This window comes from Diprion similis, chromosome 3 (assembly GCF_021155765.1).
Source record: "Diprion similis isolate iyDipSimi1 chromosome 3, iyDipSimi1.1, whole genome shotgun sequence".
Classification (NCBI taxonomy): domain Eukaryota; kingdom Metazoa; phylum Arthropoda; class Insecta; order Hymenoptera; family Diprionidae; genus Diprion; species Diprion similis.
The window spans coordinates 2,323,085-2,342,116 of NC_060107.1; the positions used below are offsets into that span (position 1 = coordinate 2,323,085).

Below are 19,032 nucleotides of genomic sequence, written 5' to 3' on the forward strand. Positions count from 1 at the left end.
GAAGCAGACGAAATCGACACCAGCGCTTCAATATTCTAAATGAAACTAACGAATCACGTGGTTTACTGTGTTTGCCATTGGTTGAAGTGACAGAACCATGTGACTAAATCAGTTTCTGATTGGCTATCACTCACGTGACCCGTTGATTTAGCTTCAGGTATTGCAACGCTAGTGTCGATTTTTAGGGCTTACGAGTAAGGCGCATTTCCAACATCCTTATACGCCTAGTTCACCCGGAATTTCGCGAGAGGACGCCAAAGCTGCGATCAAATGAGATCGCCCAAGGTTCTTTGGAGAGTCAATGCGCACAGGAGACGTTTTTTTTTTCAAATTCATTCGCTGGATCACCCCGGTGCAACGGTGGTAGGGTCATGGTAATGGTAGGGTAGGAGTCACCGTTAGTGACGTCAGAGACCTAAATTTTGAAGGTTAAAAATCTGACAGGACCGCAAACTTCTCCAGACGAGGGCGATCGCGGCCGTTTACGCAACGTGCGTTCGTTAATTTGTTTATGGATAATTGAGCTCCTTTCGCACGTGTATAAAACAGTGTTAGTATCATCAGTTCAAAACTTTCTTGAATTCCGCATACTTCACTCTGGTGAGCTAAGGTTAGGGAGGAGCCATTTGACAATAAAATGGCAGCAGGAACAACATTGCAGGTACCAACTATTGGGAACGTTTCCTCAAATTTGAAGCCTGGATATTTTCAATTGACCAATTATTCTTGTTTTCTACCTATTTAAATACAGAAAGCCATAGACCTGGTCACCAAGGCCACCGAGGAAGATCGGAACAAAAACTATGAAGAGGCTCTGAAGCACTACGAACACGGCGTTGAATACTTTCTTCATTCAATCAAATGTACACATCATCAGTATTTAGTTCCCTTAAACTCTCGATTCTTCTTACAACTCATTTGTCTAGCATGAATAAGTCTTCTGAACTAGCTTTTACTGACTTTGTTTTTCAAGATGTGAACGCTTTATTCACTGTTCACTTCATTTCACGGATCAAACTTATTTTCAGATGAGGCTCAGGGAGAACGGGCCAAGGAAAGCATTAGGACAAAATGTTTACAGTATCTTGACCGGGCTGAGAAGCTGAAGGAATATCTAAAGAAGGGAAAAAAGAAACCGGTCAAAGATGGAGAAAGTAATTCTAAGAGCGATGACAAAAAGGGTGACAGTGGTGATAGCGACAGTGACAGCGATCCAGAAAAGAAGAAATTACAAAGCAAATTGGAAGGGGCAATAGTTATCGAGAAACCACAAGTAAAGTGGAGCGATGTTGCAGGGTTGGACCTTGCTAAGGAAGCTCTCAAAGAGGCTGTTATCTTGCCCATTCGCTTCCCACATCTGTTTACCGGGAAACGTATCCCATGGAAAGGCATTCTACTTTTTGGCGTAAGTTTCACACCCAAAATACTTCAATTTATATTACATGTATACTTCTGTACCATTTTTCATACATCCCTACTGTATATGTATATTTTTATTCCAGCCTCCCGGTACTGGTAAATCATATCTAGCAAAAGCAGTAGCGACTGAAGCCAACAACTCTACTTTCTTCTCCGTATCTTCATCAGACCTGGTCAGTAAGTGGCTCGGTGAATCTGAGAAGCTTGTGAAGAATCTATTTGAATTGGCACGCCAACACAAGCCTAGTATAATATTTATTGATGAGGTAGATTCTCTCTGCTCCTCAAGATCAGACAACGAATCTGAATCTGCTCGCAGAATAAAAACTGAATTTCTAGTTCAAATGCAAGGTAAGAAGACCGTGAAGACATAGTTCAAAGAGCTCAGTTTTCCCAGTTTCATTTCGAGTTTGAATATAACACTCCCTTTGTTTCCTTCCAGGTGTCGGGACCGACAATGAGGGAATTCTTGTTCTCGGTGCAACCAATATACCCTGGGTATTGGACTCTGCAATCAGAAGACGTTTTGAGAAGCGAATTTATATTCCCCTTCCCGAAGAGCCTGCTCGTATGGTTATGTTCAAACTTCACCTTGGTAATACCGCTCATGTCCTATCCGAAGACGATTTTAAAAAATTAGCAGCCTCAACTGACGGCTATTCGGGAGCTGACATAAGCATCATTGTTCGTGACGCACTTATGCAGCCTGTGAGGCAAGTTCAAACGGCTACCCATTTTAAAAGAGTGCATGGGCCTTCTCCAAAAGATCCAACAATAATTGTTGATGATCTTCTGACCCCTTGCTCTCCGGGCTCACCTGGTGCAATCGAAATGACTTGGATGGAAGTTGACGGGGATAAACTCTTTGAACCTCCAGTCACAATGGTAAGGATGAGTTAGTTGATACATATAAATTTATTTGCTCATTTTATTTACAATTCTGTAAACAAAAGCATCATGCACAGAATTGTAGATGCATTTTTGTCTTTCTATTCAATGAGATTTTTGAACGACGATGCTGACGACTTTCAATTTTCATCAATTTAGAAAGATATGATGAAGTCATTGGCAACCACACGTCCGACAGTAAACGAAGACGATATGGCAAAGCTGGAGAAGTTTAAGGAAGATTTCGGCCAAGAAGGCTGAAGCAATCTACATCGCGGTTATAAAAGAATTTCACCCATAATTAAGCATACACAAAGTTATACACGCTTGCCTTATTCCGAATTAGGATGAAACACAGATTCAGCGTTTGTACGGAAAAAACAGTAAGAAACTGAAAAATAGTCTCACCAGATTTTCTTTAAAGTCCTTGGAAGAAACTCGACATATTTCTTTTGCTGTCGATGATATACAATTGAACTAAAATCATATGAATTACCAACGATGAGCATGAATGGCACCAGTTCTTGGGCGTAATTTTACATGTAATTATAATGTATAAATATTAAATACATAATATTATCTATCTGCGAAAATATTATAATTACGTTTGACAGAAATAAATAAAAATAAATTAACAACAAGTCATGTCAATGGTTGCAGTAAAATAATCTATAATTTTACGTACAAAATAGCTGCACTACTTACATGAAATTTATTCTCGGCATCGGTAATTAGTCAATTGCTTTTTTCTCCCTCTGTTTCCACATAGCTAAGAATCCCTGGATGTATATCTTAGAAAGTTATAGCCTTTGTTTATTAAATAATATTTTTATACTTCATTACGAGTTTTTACGTTAATGCAATTAATATCGAGTTGAACTTTCAAGTTATGTACTGAAGGTGTACATTATGGTATACTCATCGGGAATGAATTACAAATAAAATAGGCTCGAGGTATTCCGAAAATTACAAAATGAAACATTACCCGAACAGATTTTCATCCATTCATGATGTATATCAATGTGTTAATAATAAGTATAATTATTACTTGTACTATGTAAATTGTGTTTTTATTGTTAACTAAATAAATAACAAGTTATTATAATGTATTTGAATTAGACGGTTAACAGTTGCAGTTCAATAAACGCCTGAATTGTAAAAATATCACAAAATGAGAAATCCGGATTTAGCCGAAAAGGACCGTATACTTTTAAAGAATTCTAAACCAAGTTATGCAACGGCAAATTTGACATCGTTACAAGAAACTCGCACTCCCTTGCTCGGCAAGGTTAATAAATATCGATTTTTCATTACTTATATTGCGCTTGGTACCGCCCAACTGCATCGTGCAATAAATACGTATCCAATCTGTGTTATCATCTGGCAGGTATTCAAAAACTTCTTATACGCTCTCAAGTCGGTTATACTTGTTAAACTTTAACTGCTATAGCGCTTTTCGCTTATAGGTATAAGCGTTTTTGTCGCAAGTTTCAAAAGGTCAGCTGATATATGCATACTTCTGACGATGCTGCTAATGTGAATTACATAAATATACATATAATATGCTAAAATAATCTATGGCAGTAAGTAGAGATGCGTAAAATCGCCAGCGATTGATTCAGCAGAAATAAAAGTATACAAAGATACTGGTTTTGGTGAAACAGTTTGATTGAAATAGGTTCAAGAGAGATTATCTTCTTCAGCACTGGGTAGTTGCATTAGCATTTCAGCATTCAAAGCTGAAGAGGTTTCTTAAAATAACTTCAAACTTATATACATATAATAGTCACGGCGGACAGTGCCTTAAAAATTCAGAGTCAAAGTACGCGACAGTGATAGTAATATCATCACGAAATACTCTAACTACTTCACCAGGCAATGTCAATAATTGGGACAACTTTCCATGGTCTATACCATACTCGGTACCTCCGAGCGCATTTCGTAATAAATGCGTAGCTGCATTACGGTCCAGTGGTTTTTTTTTCAGACCATCTTTACGCTGCAGTAGCATCTCGTTAATTTCTGATAGCTTCATGTTTTTTCTCGGGAGTTTCAGCGGACTCAGTGTTACTTTTCCGCTCATGTGCTCACCGACAAGTCTGACTGCTTCCAAAGGCGATATCAAGTCCCACAATCCATCGCTACCAATTATCAGAAATTTATCTCTTGGGGTCAATCTGTGATAGTGTACTTCTGGTTTAGCAGTCAGATACGGAGGAGTATGGTAATTCGGAGGGATAGCACTTTCACCAAGATACGGCACCACAACATCCTTCAATATCTCTTTACTCCATTTATATCTGAAGTCTCCCATAGCACGCAGAGGTGCAAGTTGACCAAGGAGACGCTCCATCTTTATTACAGTAGATCGTTCATTGTTTGGATGCTCAGATAAAATTCTTTCTACTTCTGTACGGTTGTCACTGTTATGTTCCACCGTCATCATCTTGGCTGACCATGCATCATTTTCTGCGAATAAGAAACAAAATTATTCTATCTTCAGTATTTTCGGATTGTCAAGTTCTGTCGACACTTTGTCAATCCATTGACGGATTGGTATTCTAGATGGATTTCTTTAGACAGTTTATATTCAACTTGGATGTAACGAATGAATTTTTAATTTTAAATATATTTTACATATGTATGTAGCACCTGAAAGTACGCCAAGCACAGCTTGGCAATCTCCAAGACCAGCAACATGCAAATGAGGTCCGTCTATGTGGGCTATTACAGCCACGGCACCAGACATTGCAACGGCGAGTGTCCTTGCAGCATCTTTTCTGCTTAGTTTCATCAAGGCTTCGCAGGAAAGATCGTTATCCAATTTAAGAAAGGCATTTTCAAGAGCTGTTTCCATGTGAAATTCTTTCGTGGATCCATGCTCGACCAGCTCTTTGACGAATGAAAAAAAACTTGCTTGATACAGTTCCCGGATATCAGCGACAAGCTCTACTTTATCGTTGAAACTTTCTATCAGTTCCAACCTCCTATCATCATTCTCAATCGATTGGAGATACTTTTTCAATATCTCAGTGGGAAGTAAGCATGCAGAGATGTAGTGGAACAGTCGTTTCGAAATAACCTGAGCACAGGCACCACCACCGTGACCATCAAATACTCCCAACAACGTGCCTAATAAAAGAAATTTATTCATTGTTCGTTTGATTTTTTTTTCATGTAAAAACAACAAAATATACAGCAATGCTGCAGGTGTTTTTACTGCTATTTCGTCTGTCTTAAATAGTTTTCCCGAACACAAGACCCACGATTCAATCAACAACTATTGAGTTAAAAAATTTCATGCAATTCTTTAAACATGCTTGGAATAAGTCTGATATACCACACACATCGACACTTCTAAATTGTTATTACAATATATTATTATGCTCGTGGAACAGATTACACTAAAAATGTCAAGTATTATGAATTCACGTAATATTTACCTTTTGTTAAGAGACATTGTGCTTCGGATCTGGTATCCTCTATAGGATTATTAGATGCCAGTTGATTTGAGTCATAGCATTTAATCGAATTTGGACCATCAAAATCTTTGGCATACTCATTGGCTTGTAATATAGACGTCACCTAAAATGTAAATGAGAATTGAATAACCGTTAATTGAATAACAGCGGTAAAAATGTACTAATCTGTATTAGAATCAAGTAGCAACAAAAATATGTGCCATGTGGAAAGCATGACTATGAGCTCAATTAATTTTCAAATACATGAGTGATAATTGTTCGTTTGTCTCTTAAGATTCATGCCTTTGATAGCAACTGCATGATCTAAAATAATTTCAGAGAACGTTCGTACCTCTTGAGGAGTGAGACGAGGTAGGGTGGCGTAGAATCGCTGTTGAGTTTTATCGACTGGATATTTGATGTGCCTGGTACCGACGTTGGTGCAATTTAAAACAAGTCGGGGAGCACAACTACGGAGTACCATCCTATAGACCTTACAGATAATGATTTCGTATCTTCTACAGGGTAGACTTTTGTTTCAAAATAAATAAAAACTGTTTACGGTACCGCCACTTTTCCAGCACATTTTTTTCAAATTAGGCACACTGGAAGAAGGTTAGAAGGTTCGTGAATTTGTCACACTTGGCTGACTGATGAATTAAAATTACGCTAATTTACGTTACTATTGGCAGATTCAACACTGTTTTTCTAGGGCATTCTCACCCTGCGAGTTAATAAATAGAAAATCTTTCGAGTCTTAAAATAGGTAACAATTTCAGCGACTGACCTCGTCTCTTGCTCCGATCCTCGGACGAGCACGGGGTCGGAAGATTGTGTTCGCGCAAATATTTGTTGCTAACTTCAAGCCTGCAATCAGTGGTTCCCAACTGATATTCGCAAATCCGTATTTGAAATTAGAACAAGAAAAAATGTGCAACGACTACCGCGTTGACTATTACGGTCATTAGGAAGTATAAAAATAGTTATTAGTATGGAACAAACCTCGTCTAATACTTCACCGTTGAGTTACCTGTTGCCATAACTTGTGATTTTGAATTTGGCGGGCTCCATTCAATGGTGCTCACTGGTGGCGCTGCTCGTGGTTTTTTGGCGGAACTAATCGATGTGTGTGTGGCGTCACCTACATAATTCTATTGTAAACGCGACAATTTCGACAATATTTATGATCCAGTGTGCTATCTAGAGCGATAATAGAGCTCTGATCTGCCTCGTAGGATTCAAATTTGATAGCTGTTTAACGGCCAGCGATGCTTACCGTTGTTTGTTTGGCTCTAATCTTACCCTCAACAAATGGTGTGAATTTTACTAAAAGTGAATATATACCATCAACAGCGTATAGGAATACTGGAGCGAGACCAGGACGCGTAAATAAGGTATGTTACAGTGGTAAAATGAGATATAAATAAAATCAAAGCGGGTGGTCAATTATATGTATACAAATTCCAGGGGTAGCGTTTACGTCGGCGACACAATAACTGAACGATGGTTTTCAACCGTAAAGATCTCGCGAAAGCGTTTTCGCCGAACAAATTGAAGGTTCACGCCCGCAAGCGGCCTACGGCGGGTAACCCCTCGCAAAAAAGTACGACAAACGGCGTCGCTCCAAACTCCGTAAAAAACGAGGCGGGAGGCTCGCAGGCAGCAAACGTGAGAGTAATCGTTCGCGTACGTCCTGAGAATGAACGGGAATTGCAAGGTAATCAGAGAATCATCGTCAAGACAATAGACGACAAGATGCTGATATTCGATCCGAAAGCCGAGGAAAATCCGTTCTTCTATCAAGGCGTTGCACAGAAGGGCCGTGACCTGCTCAAAAAGCAAAACAAAGAGATGGAGTTTATTTTCGACAAGGTGTTCGACTCTACGGCCACAAACCTGGACGTCTTTCAAGGCAGCACCAAGAATATCATATCCAATCTCCTCGATGGCTACAACTGTTCCGTTTTTGTCTACGGTGCAACAGGCGCTGGAAAAACTCACACGATGTTGGGGGGTGACGGGGATCCAGGCATAACTTATCTCACTATGGCTGAACTTTTTGCAGAAATCAATGAGCAAAGTGAACAGAAGGAGTTCAATCTAGGAGTGAGCTATCTTGAAGTTTACAACGAAAATGTTCAGGATTTACTCAATAAATCTGGACCTCTGCACATCAGAGAAGATGGAAGGTGTGGCATCATGGTAGCCGGACTGAAAATTATGTCTATAAACAGTGCCGATGAATTACTGGCCCTCTTGGCAAAGGGGAATAGAAATCGGACGCAGCATCCGACTGACGCTAATGCGGAGAGCAGCCGAAGCCACGCGGTTTTCCAGGTTTATGTCAAAGTGACAAATAAGTTGGACGGTCAAGCAAGGCAGGTAAAATTATCGATGATTGATTTAGCCGGCTCTGAACGGGCTTCTGCGACCGGATGTAAAGGAGCCAGATTCAAAGAGGGGGCTAACATCAACAAATCTTTGCTGGCACTCGGCAACTGCATCAATAATTTGGCTGACGGTCTGAGTCACATTCCATACAGAGACTCAAAGCTGACGAGACTATTGAAGGATTCACTGGGTGGAAATTGCCAGACTGTCATGATAGCCAATGTCAGTCCCTCAAATTTAAGCTATGAAGACACGTACAATACTTTGCGATATGCTAATAGAGCAAAGAAGATAAAGACAAACATGAAGAAGAGTGTTGTATCTTGCCAAATGCATATTACAGGGTATATCAAGATGGTGGAGGAACAAAAGAAGGAGATTGAGACCCTTAAGCGGAAGTTGGTGGAAGTTCAAACCAGCTCAGCTGCGCCTCTGGTTAGACAAGAAGAAGATTTATCCGAATGGCATATAAGGATATCGCAATTGTACGAGAAAAAGAGAGTCTTGAACACTAAGATCCTTTCACTCGAAAGTATGGACAAAATATTGTGCTGCAGAATAGAATATAAAAAGAAGGCAAACTCCAGATTACGCGCCTTAAGTTTTGACGTTGATGCTGTGATTCCTGATGAAGTTAACTCTAGTGGTAAAACACGTGTTAACAAATCGATGTGCTTCTTTAAGAGGCAGAGAGAGAGTATAAAAATTCAAATGGATGCTGTGTGGAATGAGCTACGAGAAATTGAAACTGAACTTCATAATTTGAATCTCGAAATAGAATCAAACGGTCTTTCAAATAAATTGGCTGATAAAATAATAATCTGCAGAAAAGACATTAATCATTCCATAGTTGAACAGCAACTGGAACATTCGAAGAAACTTTCTAATCTTCAAGAGTCCGAGATACTTTCTACAGGCAACATCGTTCAGCTGGTGGGTAAAACTTTGGTCAGATTTTTCAACCTGATGCACGGGTATGGGACGATTACTGATCCGATGAGAGAAGAATTCAAACAGCTTATCAAAACATCTGAAGGAGTTAAGAGCATCAAGTGGTCAGATGAAGAATTAACAATGGAAGAAAAACAGTTTCACAACTTTGGATCTCTCAGTATTGAGCAGCTTGATAATCCTCTGCAATACGAATCACCACCGTCACCAATGGTATTACTAGAGGATGACGAAAATCCAAATGATAGCGTAATAAATTCAACGTTTGATACTGTTCCCACAGAGGAAGATCTGGCCAAGTCGAATAACATGACAATTACGGTCGATGCAAAAGAGGCAAGTTTGATAGAAACAGAAAGCGAGGATTGTGGAGATGAAATAACTGGTGAGAAGGGAATTGATACGGAAAAGTTGAACAATACGTTTAATTTGGTCGAAAATAAAGCTAAGAAACGTGTTTTAATGGATAAAAATCACGTGACGAGCAAACCGACGGTGAATAAACTGGCAAAGAAACTAACGCCGCAAAAGAATCAGAAACCTTTGCGGGAAAATAACAATTCCACTGGCAAGGAGAACAAGACTGTCACCAAAAGCGTTATGAGCGCTAAGAGTATTGCTATTTTGAACAAAATGAAAGCTGAGCGGATGAAGAATTTACAATCCGCCATAAACGAACCATTCAGCGATAACCCTACTTTGGCCCATACGAAGACGGTGCGTCTAAAAGACAAGAGAGGCTTGTTGTCCAGCTCGCATCCTTACAACAGACCTAGTGCTAAGCAGAAGTAAGTTCTATTTTAAATCAGTATTTTTGGTAAGCATTTTTAAAATGCTCTTATATATGTATGTATGTACCTGGAAAACCTCGATAGAAAAATTATTAGCCGAGGTATTTGTTCGATTTTCCAAAATCATTACGATCTAGTACCTCTAAAGTGTGAATGAAAAACATATTCTATAAAAATCACACCACAGAGCTTGACTAAAATTTTTTCGTATTACCGGTTAAAGTTTTTTGAATCTCATTCACAAAAGTAATTGTTTTAGATTTAACTCAGCGCTGCCATCTTCACGGGTTCCCTGGTAATCCTACGAGCTAGTACAAACGTTTCTTTGATATGCATTTTTACCCAAGTAAAAACTTATACAATTCAGAGTCAGTATAGAATTTTTATGCAAAAAACATTGTGTAATTGCTAGTTTTAAACTTGGAAGATTAGAATAATATTATTTTTTCTACTCCAATCACGTGATACCAGGTGTAGAGTTGAGACCAATATTTTTGTTAATTCCAAACAATGAGCTGCATATGCAAATATTACGATTCTCATGAAGTACATAAATAATTACCTGAGCGTACGAGAACGTGGGAATTATAAGTACCGTACAATGTAATATTTACATAGCTTAATAATTGAATTGAACTCGTAATTTCGTAAAAAAAAACTGGCGTGGCGACAAAATATTAGTTTTCATGTTTTCTCCATAATACGTGTGTTTGTCCACGTTATTTGGGTTCAAAATTTTATCGCCGATGATGAAGATATGTAAAAATTTCTGAATTAATTAATACCGGTATTACTTTATGTTAATAACACATTAAACTTTATTGACTACAATAATTATAAATATTTGATAGTAGTTTTATATATGTATATGTATAATGTAAAGAATTTATTAATATAGATGTTGTATTGTGAAAAGAAAAAGGATTAACTCATATTTCTTTAAATTACGTACTTGACTTGATATTACTTTTCTAAGAGCTTAAGGACGCAAGATTTAAAAAAAAATAAAATACCTATTTATAATGATTATTTCTGAAAAATACGTGACGTTCTTTTCTCGTGCAACAATAATAAATAAAAGTCTGAAGCTTACGAATTACTCAGAGATAATATTTCAAACTTGATGCGATAAATTCTACAATCACTTTGGTTAATTATCCACTCAGGATTAAACATTTTTCCACTAGCGCTCTCAGTAAAAATTATTTTATATAGATGATGTGCTTCAAATTTTTCAACCAAAACTGATTGTGTTGATATGAAATATGTGAATTGGAATTATTTATCGGATTATGTATTACTAATAATCAAGAATATAATTGATCAGTTTTCACACTGTATTTTCACTCGGCTTTTCTTCAGATATTTTTTCATTGAACTCCTGAAAATAATAATAATCAGTCTTATAATCGAATAGGATTAATGAATAAAGTAAACGATTATAAAAATTTTTCACAGTTTGTCAAACTCAATTCTGGCGCGTAAGACATAATAAACAATTCTTGACGCAGTAAAATGAGTTAGACCGAACTGCTTGATCATATCTACAGAAAATATCCTGAAAACACTTGGAAAATCATGAAAACTCACATAACGTTCCATCGCGTGAAATACTCGCTCTGCAATGTCCTGAATGCTAGCCTCCAGTAATTGCCGACTGCTAACAATCGTGGGAATGATGGATCTTGATCGATCGAATAAAGAAACAAAAGATTGTATCAAGAATGCCAAAAATGCCAGTGAAGCCAGGATGCTTATGGGGTCGAATCCTCTGCAATAATCAGAAGTAAATTATCTATTCACGTTATCCACGATTCTAACGACTTTCAGGTCGAAACAGGATATTGAACTCACAGAAACGCCGGTACATATGTGTGAGCTGGTGCGGCTGGAGCTCCGTAAGTGTTGTAGTAGCTTCTTGGCTTCACTTCGTCATAGTAAGTTCCTTTTCGCCTCTCTGAGGTGCTGCTTGAAAACGTGGAGAAATCTTGCAAAGGGACTCTGAACCTTTCCACGAGTTCGCAGAGCGTCAAACTCTTGCATGCCCTCAAATCTTTTAACGCTGTTAAAAATGCCGAGTACAAGTCTGTTGTATACGGATAATCTGTTGTGCGAGCTTTCTCCGTCTGTTGTCCGACGATTGATCCCCAGAGTTGAAAGGTTGTCAGTAATCCAATCCACAACATTTTCATCTGAGAATGAATATGCAAAACTTAAATTTGTATTCAATTTAAACACAAGGCGATATGAACTTTGCCGATGCGTACCGAATTGCATTCCATCAGGCACCAGCAAATTCGAACACTGCACCTCTCATTATAGTTTGTTCTTTACGACTGGGATGTTGGAAACGAAAAGAGTAGCTCCAAACTGGGCAATGTAAGATGTGTATATACATATATGTATATATAGGTATACCTACGTATGACGAGAGGCAATTAGGCATACTTGGCTCGCTCCACTTGTCTGTTACGCTCTTAGACACACGATCGTTTATGTGAATTTGGGTGCGTCCTCTGTGACGACTATTATGAATAGGTCTGTTCTGTTTACCTAAGGATGACATTCTAATAGCACAATTTCATTGTGGTTGGCCAATGAGCCTTGAGTAACATCGGGGTGCACGAGCTGGAAGCTTTGCATAAGTGAAAAATTTCCGTCACATTCTAACTGTTAGTCTCAATTGGAATTGATGTTCAAATAATAGCTCTGATGTTCCAAACACATGTGAGAAGGACTCCTCTGAATCTATTTGTACTTAGTGACCCCTCTGCTTTATAAATAATTTACCACTGCCAATATTCTTGGTTTACTGATTAAAATTAAAGTGATCATGGGAAAGAAATTACTCTTTTAAATGCTACCGATTTATTCATACTTCAAAACGACACTATAAGTCGTTGATTTAGTTCTGTTCCTCCCCCTGTAAGGAAAGCATGTTTTTAACTGCCTCCTTGTATTTGTTTAGTGAATATTCATCCTCCCCGTTATTTATCAGGTCAGAAACCGCGATCTTATACTCTGTAGCGTGTGGAATAGTTTCATAATCGTTATCTGTTGGAGGTTCTGGCCAACAATATAGTGTTATTAATCCATCTCGGCTCTTGCTCTTGTCCCAATCGTAATACTCCATGTCAGCTTCAGATTTCTCAGCTTCCCATGGCTCTGTGCGCTGTTAAAGAAAAGATAACAACATACATCAAGAATTTTCTGTTTTCATCGGCAGTAAAATCAAAAGCTTCGACAGTTGTCATTCTCCGGGTCTAAAAAAATTACTCACCCAAGATTCGTGGTATACGGCAGTTAACAGGTACTGGGTGTAATCGAAATTTTGTTTTCTAGTCGGGCATCGGTCAGAAGTGATAGTGAGCACATCGTTTTCCGGATTGTACCTATCTCCGACTAGTCGAAGTAGTTTATCTCTAGCGTGCTGGTCTAAATTTAAAGTAGATAGTTTTAGCCTGATTGTAACAACTCTGGCCAAGGGTTCTCTAATCGTTGGAGAAGAGTAGCAGTAATCTGAAGTAAGCACTTCAACTGGAAAGTGCTTCTCGCATTTTTCATCTGTTTCTAGCCCAGCAGGCCATGGAGTGCAAAATTTTTTCAAAGCTTCACACTGTCTTTTTATAACAGGTGGAGTCAGATGGAGAAAATTAGGTATCTTCATAAGCTCTGCATTTCCATACTTGTCGGGCGGAGCTGCGTTCTTTAAGGGATATCCTTGACGCACAGGCAAAGGTACCGTTGCTGGGTGGAAACTGCGAGCAGCAGGCCAGACCGCACCCCAATCTTGGTCAAATTTCATTACAGTCGTTCGAGGCGGAGGTACTTCCAGTCGTCGAATTACTCGGTATTGTTTCTCCTCTTCTGCGTCTGGTTTTAATTTGAGGACTCGGAATTCATCTGAAATATTTTCGTCAGGACATGAAATTAAAAGTTGGAATCTTTCATATAAATCTCGCTCATTGCCAGGAAGAAATATTGAAGGTACTACAAATCATACTAAAAAGCCTCGATTCTATAATCAAGGATGTACGTAGGTATTGTAAGGATAAGTGATTGAGGATTTTCTGATATTTATCACTGTATGTACAGAAGGCAAAAATAGTAATGATAGGGTCGGAGTACGAGTAAAGCAATTACTTCATCTATTTAAAAAACTTAAACAAGATTTGCGGCTGAAAGTGAGGTTAAGGTAAATTTAAAGGACTTACCTGATGCAACGGGACTCAGGGGCTCAAATTTTGTTGCAAATGACGAAGTTAAACTTGATATTTTTGCTATTTCCCGTGCATTTTTCACTCGTAATCGTGTGATGATCGACATTTTGCTGATTATCTTAATTCTCCATTTACCTTAACCTCAAAGCACCAACAAGTCAATTCAAGCCTTGACTCGAGTGTGGCGATAATATCGAATATCGATTAGTTGCACAATCGACTTAATACAGATCGATACTTTGTTGGAATTTACAATATTTGAATTTGATAATCTTATGCTTGAGATTCTACTCTGCACACGAAATTGGTATTTATCTCCTTCTATTAGAACCCGTCTCTTCGTTCAAGGCTTCAAATGCTCTGTATCTAAATATATGAATCCATTATTTAGAAACCAGCTGCATTTGATTCGCGCTGCTTCTCGAGTCATTTTTAGACCTAATGTCTGGATGGTGATTTCGTGAAATTAAAGATTAAGACCCTTGGCATTTCAGAATTAATCTAAGGAGAGCCAGCATGTAATTTTTCCAAAATTATAACAGTCGATTAAAAATGTACGCAGTACGACACAGTAACCGTATAATGTTATATACTTACGACGGATCAGTATCATCTGCACTGACCATTACGGATGTGGTGGAATTTCCTTTTAAAACCATGCGGTCAGTTCAAGCTCATGAAATCGAGATGCTTGTTATCGAATGTTGCTTTATAACCAGTCGAGGTGTGGTCGGTGTTTTTCTCGGTGCGATTAATTGTAAGCCGTGCTACTTGAATATTAAAATTTATTACGGAACCACTCGTGAAGTTGATCAGGATATACTGCAGCTATAGGTACGTTACTTCAAACGCATTAACAAATGATACGAATCTCTCGAATTGAAAGTGTAATTTATCGGGGACGCCTTTTCATTTAGACGTTACAAGATATTCGTTGCAAATTGAACTTCATCCCACACTAAACTTCTATTTTTACTCTTATTCTATTTCGTTTGTCTTGCAGAATATTAGTTCTGATTCTTAACTACTGTATTGGTAATTCAGAACGATGGAGGATGAATTCCAGCGTCCGATTGCTCAGAACTTATTTCGTCAATCATCGATAGAAACCCCGCTGGAACCTTGCATTCCACCGGATTTAGATTCCGGGAATGAAGACAAGCAATCAACGTCCGCAAATAAGGTTTCGCAGGGGTTGACTACCGGGAAAAATACAACTTCGAGGCCATCGGCAATAAACAACTTGCGCAACCGTTATGAAAATATTGGCCTAATTAAGGTAAAGCCTACAAATAACGCGGACCCGAAAAGAGCTATACCTGAGCTCGTTCCAACACCAGATAAAAGCAAGAAAAAACCGACAGTACCGGCAAAAAACAATAAAGCACTCGAGGGAAAATCAAAAGAGAAGAAACCTGCACCAGCTGTAGCACCCAGAAAAGAATCTCTACAAAAACCAGCATCAACTGCAGTAGGAGCTAGTAGCGCATCATTGATAGCTGAATTGAAAAGTCATTGTGATAAATCTAGTCAGGATGACGAATTGCAGGCGAATTCGAAGCAACCGCCTGTGAATCCGGTAGCAACGGTAAATTCAGCTACAACGATAAACCAGGATGTTTCAGAGTCAGCCCAAGTCGAGACTCAAGCAAGTGTTGCAAAAAAAGGAGACCAAGAATCACGTACTTCAGGAAATAAGACTGGTGCAGTTGCGCCTGTTAGCACAATAAAAGGTAACGAAAAATGCAACTATCGTTATTTTCCGGGTTAAAATCGAGTGATATCACACAGTTTGCTATCGCTGGTGGAAATTACACTGAAAAACCTAATCGAATGATAGTGAAATTTAATATATTCAAAATTTTCTACCGCCATGTCTGATTGCCGATACTTAGGCGGTGGTCGCTTGATAGCGCCTAAGGATAGGCAACCGTTCATACGGCGAATTGTCACGCAACTAGAGACTAGAGTCTGGTTGCTAATATTTAGGCGTTGATACAGACTTTCCGACTAGCGCCTAAGAACAGACAACCGCACATTCGGCGAATTGTCACGTGTATATTTATCTAGCTTGTCAGGCTGTCAGAGCCATAAATAGGCGGTGGGAGGGGGAGATTCCTCCCACATGTGTGAAACGCCGTAGGATTTTTTTTCCATCCGTGTAGATAATTTTTAGCGCGGCCCACAAACTGTTGACCTGAGTATAGATAATATGTGCTCACACCTATATCGAGTGAGGGCATGGTGAAAGAGTATCGTTTACGTTAGTGTTTTTTCTGTTGCACCATCGTCTTGCCTTGTCGCGCGCCCTGCCCATGCAGCATTTCCAGTAATGGCGTCACCACGGCCAAAATCTCCTCGACCTGTGCCAGTGTCAGCGAAGAAAGATGAAAAGGAAGAAAGTTTTTGGGAAAAAATCGGGACCCTTGGTCGGAAGAAGCGGATCAAGGAAGGTAAGAAATAATTGGACTGACTTAACCTATTTTTACTTGCTCGTCTCTCTCGTCGTCTCGACGTCTTTTCCTAATAAGGTCGAGACGACGATGACGATGATGATGAATCGTATTCGCTTTTGCTTTAATTGGTTAGATCAGATTGTTGTGTTCTTTTAATTCCATTTTGTTGTCACAACACTCGTATTATTTCTAGGTCTGACACGATTAGGTAGCAATATAGTGGTTTCGGCCTATTTCTACGGATTAACATTTTCAGACAACATTAATAATGCAATTCACATTTTACATCAGTTCAAGAGGTGCAAGAGGAGGGTAAAAATGCAATCGATTCACCTGGGCTAGCTGCCAACCCAGATATGCCACCGGAAGAATATACTCTCGATGAAAACGAGGAAAGATCAATGACAGAGCCTAGGTCCTTGGAGGATCCTAAATTGCAGGAGCTAATTTACGTGCTTATCGAATGGATTAATGACGAACTTGCAGACCAGAGAATCATCGTCAAGGATATAGCAGAGGATTTGTACGATGGCCAGGTTTTGCAAAAACTTTTAGGTAATGTAGTAATGTATTTTGTTTTGTCGGTATACGTGTGTGAAAAAAAAAAACAGTGAAAATAATAGCCAAAAACTATTATTCTTGCAGAGAGATTAACCGGTGAAAAACTAGACGTACCGGAAGTAACACAATCTGAGGAAGGTCAAAAGCAAAAGCTGGCTGTAGTATTGTCAGCTGCAAATCGAGTACTGAATCGTTATCCGCCTTACAAATGGAGCGTTGATTCTGTACATTCCAAAAATATTGTATCTATTTTACATCTTCTGGTCGGATTGGCGAGGCAATTCCGTGCACCAGTAAGGCTGCCTGAAAGAGTAGCGATTCAAGTAGTTGTAGTACGAAAGAAAGATGGTCAGCTGATCCACAGGACAGTGCGGGAAGAAATCACATCCACCTATGAAGATTTGGGAATGCGGTGCGAACGCGACGCGTTTGACACCCTGTTTGATCACGCCCCCGAAAAACTTGCAGTCGTTAAAAAGGTGGGCATTATAATATGGTGGCTTTATTATTTTATACTTAGAGTAATGATAAGGCCATAAAATTTCTGCTTTTGTCTCACAGTCGCTGGTCACGTTTGTCAACAAGCATTTGAGCAAAGTGCACTTGGAAGTAACGGAACTGGACACTCAATTTCACGACGGAGTATTCCTCACGTTACTTCTGGGTCTTTTGGAGGGTTTCTTTGTGCCACTGGGCAGTTTTCACCTAACTCCAAAGACGCATGACCAGAAAGTTCACAATGTATCTTTCGCTTTTGATCTGATGCAAGAAATCGGACTTCCTAAGCCCAAAGCTAGACCCGAGGGTGAGCTTCTGTTAATAAAACTAGTGATTAGTTCGGATCCGTATTTTTTTTTTTATCAACCGCTTTTTATCAACTCTGTAATTCTGTTGTAGATATTGTCAACTTGGATCTGAAGTCCACCCTTCGTGTTCTGTACAATCTCTTTACAAAGTATAAGGGGATGAATTAATGTTTATTATTTATTTGGCAAATGCTACACTGCTATCCTTATCCTGATCTAGTTTTGCAGCAGCTGGAGTAGATTATACAAATACTTAGTTTGGATACCGGAGCAGGTAACATTTTGCTTCTACAAACTCGAATGTAAATTAATAATGTTATACATAATTTGACTAACCAAAGAAGATATTTTTCGCTTAGTTGGATATATCTATGTAACAAATTCTCGCTGTAGGAAATTTCACACAAAGATTTCCTGCATAAGCATATAAGAAATTCTTAATATTTTTTAATGTACGCAATACGCGCGAATGTTCAAATACTCGCGTGTACTGCAGACTGCAGTTTTTAAATGCTAAATCTCGACTTTTCTGGTGCCTTTTTTAGTATCAAGTAAACTGATACTAAATAACAATCACAGTGTCTTCTATAATCCCGTAAAATTTTCAAATGTCTATAATAGTTTTTAGAAATACTTATACCTGTATATCGTAACATTGCTTACATTTATTTACACTACAATATATCGAATAAATTTGTTTAACTAAAAACTGTGTTTTTTCAGTCAAAAAAACTTCTCTTTTACCTTAGTATCGGATAACATGCAACGCCCACGACCAAGACAGAAAAATGTTTACTATTTGGTTTTTTTTTTTCTTATCTTTCTCTCAGGATAATTAGCTAGAGTTGCAGTGAAAACGATACCGCACGTACGCGGAAGCGCCACGATCAACCTTTTACGTATGAGAATAGGTCAAGTTTCGATTGAAATCATACAGCAAGTTCATACAAGTTCAATTTCAAGCAATTTCTATCTCTTATCCTATTACAAGCAGTTGCTTTCTATCCTTGCGCGCCTCTTCCAGCCGCTTATTCTATACTTTTGATATGAAAATTCCCTCTCCATTTATATCTGTATATATTCCTACT

At 38.7% G+C, this 19,032-nt stretch overlaps 6 protein-coding genes across 9 annotated transcripts; 3 read left to right on the forward strand and 3 right to left on the reverse strand.

Annotated features, from left to right (window-relative positions):
* Positions 1-315: 315 nt before the first annotated feature.
* On the forward strand, positions 316-2,945 carry LOC124404898 (vacuolar protein sorting-associated protein 4). The gene is made up of 6 exons (XM_046879383.1): positions 316-661; positions 752-863; positions 1,029-1,405; positions 1,503-1,770; positions 1,862-2,304; positions 2,467-2,945. Exons 1-6 carry the CDS (start codon positions 638-640, stop codon positions 2,566-2,568), a joined length of 1,326 nt encoding a protein of 441 aa, XP_046735339.1. The 5' UTR covers positions 316-637; the 3' UTR covers positions 2,569-2,945.
* A 201-nt stretch (positions 2,946-3,146) lies between these two features.
* LOC124404896 (pyruvate dehydrogenase [acetyl-transferring]-phosphatase 1, mitochondrial) lies at positions 3,147-6,672 on the reverse strand. The gene is made up of 5 exons (XM_046879381.1): positions 6,556-6,672; positions 6,121-6,373; positions 5,751-5,892; positions 4,960-5,439; positions 3,147-4,776 (listed from the first exon to the last, which is right to left on the reverse strand). The coding sequence occupies exons 2-5, from the start codon at positions 6,250-6,252 to the stop codon at positions 4,094-4,096; spliced, it is 1,437 nt and encodes a 478-aa protein (XP_046735337.1). The 5' UTR covers positions 6,253-6,373; positions 6,556-6,672; the 3' UTR covers positions 3,147-4,093.
* Positions 6,673-6,971: 299 nt separating this feature from the next.
* Positions 6,972-10,795, forward strand: LOC124404147 (kinesin-like protein KIF18A). 2 transcript variants are annotated; one of them, XM_046878047.1, is made up of 3 exons: positions 6,972-7,162; positions 7,230-9,898; positions 10,161-10,795. In XM_046878047.1, exons 2-3 carry the CDS (start codon positions 7,272-7,274, stop codon positions 10,198-10,200), a joined length of 2,667 nt encoding a protein of 888 aa, XP_046734003.1. In that variant the 5' UTR covers positions 6,972-7,162; positions 7,230-7,271; the 3' UTR covers positions 10,201-10,795. The 2 variants fall into 2 exon arrangements, with proteins under 2 accessions (XP_046734003.1, XP_046734002.1); XM_046878046.1 differs by having other exon boundaries at positions 7,236-9,898.
* A 7-nt stretch (positions 10,796-10,802) lies between these two features.
* On the reverse strand, positions 10,803-12,648 carry LOC124404149. Of its 2 annotated transcripts, none has more exons than XM_046878050.1 (4): positions 12,212-12,648; positions 11,756-12,093; positions 11,485-11,672; positions 10,803-11,280 (listed from the first exon to the last, which is right to left on the reverse strand). In XM_046878050.1, the coding sequence occupies exons 2-4, from the start codon at positions 12,091-12,093 to the stop codon at positions 11,225-11,227; spliced, it is 582 nt and encodes a 193-aa protein (XP_046734006.1). In that variant the 5' UTR covers positions 12,212-12,648; the 3' UTR covers positions 10,803-11,224. The 2 variants fall into 2 exon arrangements, with proteins under 2 accessions (XP_046734006.1, XP_046734005.1); XM_046878049.1 differs by having other exon boundaries at positions 12,169-12,648.
* A 109-nt stretch (positions 12,649-12,757) lies between these two features.
* LOC124404148 (28S ribosomal protein S35, mitochondrial) lies at positions 12,758-14,357 on the reverse strand. The gene is made up of 3 exons (XM_046878048.1): positions 14,116-14,357; positions 13,182-13,804; positions 12,758-13,073 (listed from the first exon to the last, which is right to left on the reverse strand). Exons 1-3 carry the CDS (start codon positions 14,225-14,227, stop codon positions 12,807-12,809), a joined length of 1,002 nt encoding a protein of 333 aa, XP_046734004.1. The 5' UTR covers positions 14,228-14,357; the 3' UTR covers positions 12,758-12,806.
* A 581-nt stretch (positions 14,358-14,938) lies between these two features.
* LOC124404189 (beta-parvin) lies at positions 14,939-18,352 on the forward strand. 2 transcript variants are annotated; one of them, XM_046878129.1, is made up of 7 exons: positions 14,939-14,955; positions 15,166-15,854; positions 16,443-16,574; positions 16,869-17,132; positions 17,223-17,617; positions 17,700-17,943; positions 18,036-18,352. In XM_046878129.1, the coding sequence occupies exons 2-7, from the start codon at positions 15,170-15,172 to the stop codon at positions 18,110-18,112; spliced, it is 1,797 nt and encodes a 598-aa protein (XP_046734085.1). In that variant the 5' UTR covers positions 14,939-14,955; positions 15,166-15,169; the 3' UTR covers positions 18,113-18,352. The 2 variants fall into 2 exon arrangements, with proteins under 2 accessions (XP_046734085.1, XP_046734086.1); XM_046878130.1 differs by lacking the exons at positions 14,939-14,955; positions 15,166-15,854 and adding an exon at positions 16,264-16,282.
* The last annotated feature ends 680 nt before the right edge of the window (positions 18,353-19,032 follow it).